The 2157-nt window shown below is 47.2% G+C and overlaps 1 protein-coding gene across 1 annotated transcript in view; it reads left to right on the top strand.

Annotated features, from left to right (window-relative positions):
* LOC108628696 (M-phase inducer phosphatase-like) overlaps positions 1-2149 on the top strand; it is a 5545-nt gene extending 3396 nt beyond the window's left edge. Inside the window, exon 2 of the mRNA XM_018030790.2 lies at positions 478-2149. Within this exon, the coding sequence (XP_017886279.1) occupies positions 478-2121 (1644 nt within the window). The 3' untranslated portion in view covers positions 2122-2149. The remainder of the gene's footprint in view (positions 1-477) is intronic.
* Positions 2150-2157: the final 8 nt, after the last annotated feature.

Here is a 2157-nt window from a genome sequence, read left to right as displayed (position 1 = left end):
CTACAAGAAAGGTTGTATACAATTTTCCCGTAGATTCAACGGTTTAGGAGTAATTAAAGAAAAATGAAATTTTTTGCCATAAGTTCGCCGTTTCGACGTTGGGATGGTCGGATTTTGTCAACATCAATAAAATGCCAAATAATCATACGTAACTCGTTAAATATCGAAGTTAGAAGGAAAACAACTTTTATTTGAAGCATTTTTCGCAATTTTGAAAAAAACAAATTTTCGTCAGCGTCAATACTTAATTGGATATTTCCTTCTTACTTTTTAGCACGTAGCTATTTATTATTAGCATTATTCTTCCGATGTCTGATTTTGTTTTTAATTATAGGAAATGCGTTTTTCTAAGGTACATAAACTTTTGGGATTGACTGTATAGCCAATACATCCTTAAATTATTCAATGCCAATTGCCATCCGTTTTTGGATGTCATCTGATAGATGTGAAACGCATGCATATACATGAACGTCAAAGACTCACTTATTTTGTCTGGTCGTCGTTCGAAGTTATCATTGTATCGTTTTCGTGTTGCGACAGATTGGCTGTGGAAGAAAGTCTCGTAATCCTCTGGAGAAATGCGATTTGAACAGTCGGAGCAGTCCGTACGGAATGAGCTTTTTGGAGAAGGAGGAGAAATTGAGCCAAGATGGATTTCGTTTCGCACAACCCCGGTCTCTGGCACCGCGACGATTGTCCGCGGATCCACGAAGCCCGATACAATCGCCGGTGCGGTCGTCGCCAGTTCAGGCGTGTCTCGCTCAACACTCTCTTTTCCGAAGCGTTTCCTCCGGTTACGAGAGCATGGACGACAGTTACAACGATACGACAGATGCCGAGAAGTTAGACGAGTCAAGTCGGCTACCGAACGGTATCTCGATTTTGCTCAGCGGCGACATAGTCGGCGACGAGAGGTTCGCGATCGCAAGTACGAGCAATCCGAGGACGCCTGAGTTCGCCCGCACTCATTGCGGCAGCGGGATTGTCAGGCGCTCAGCTTCATTGCAAAAGCAGCAAGAAGACCGGAAAAATTCGAATCTGTCAAAAGTACGTTCCTGTCTATTTCGCTCACCGACAGCGAGCTCGTCCACCACGAGCCCGATCTTCGAGGACAACCTGCTGGCCACGAAGATTCCCACCGCCGGTCGTCGACGCGTTACCGTAAGCTTCTCGCCGTCCAACTCCGTCGCCACCATCCCTCGCAACATCACGTTGCCTCTACGCTGCGCGTTTAAACGGCCGGACTCGCCGCTCACCGAAAGCACGCACGTGGCCAAAAGATCGCGAAGATCGACGAACTTTCTCGACAGCATCGGCGATAATGGATGCGAGACCATGATGACAACTTCGTCCGCTCCGAAGTGTGTGCTTCAAAGAAGCTTTTCCGAGTCGGCAGCACCGAGCGCGATGAAAATGGAGGTAGAAACAGAATCGGAAACAGACTCCGAGGTGCAGTCAGAACTAGAAACGCACGCTCTCATCAAGTCTGCCATTCATCGCAGCACCACCAGTACTGATCTCACCGGAGATTTTAGTAAACCTTGCGTCCTGCCACTGGCCGAAGGCCATCATGATGACCTGCGATCGATTTCCACCGAGACGATGGCTGCCTTGATACGCGGACAATTCAACGACCAAATCAGTTCCTTTAAAATCGTCGACTGTCGATACCCGTATGAGTTCGACGCTGGCCACATCCAGGGTGCTGTCAACCTTTACAGTAAAGACCTGATAGAGCAGATTCTGCTGAACCCGTTGACGAGCACGCCCGAGATACAACCGGACTCGAATAAAAGAAACATTTTAATTTTTCATTGTGAGTTCTCTTGGGAACGAGGCCCGAACATGTCGCGTTTTCTACGCAGCTTGGATCGGCAGCGTAACAAAGAACATTATCCGGCTCTGTACTACCCGGAAGTTTACTTGCTGCATGGTGGATACGAACAATTTTATAAGCAGCAGAAAGAGTTGTGCTCGCCGCAGGGCTACCGCCCCATGAAACATCCCGACCATGAAGCCGACCTCAGACAATTTCGTAACAAGAGTAAAAGTTGGCAAGGTGACAAATCGAGGATCAACTCTAACATCGTCGGAGCTAATCTAAAACGTTTAGGTTTTTAATTGTTCTCGTCGTATCCATTCACTATCCTTTCCCTT

Source organism: Ceratina calcarata, unplaced genomic scaffold (assembly GCF_001652005.2).
Source record: "Ceratina calcarata isolate Rehan_Ccalc_2016 unplaced genomic scaffold, ASM165200v1 scaffold54, whole genome shotgun sequence".
Lineage (NCBI taxonomy): Eukaryota > Metazoa > Arthropoda > Insecta > Hymenoptera > Apidae > Ceratina > Ceratina calcarata.
The sequence above is the reverse complement of the archived record's forward strand: the minus strand, read 5'-3'. Positions and strand labels throughout refer to the sequence as shown.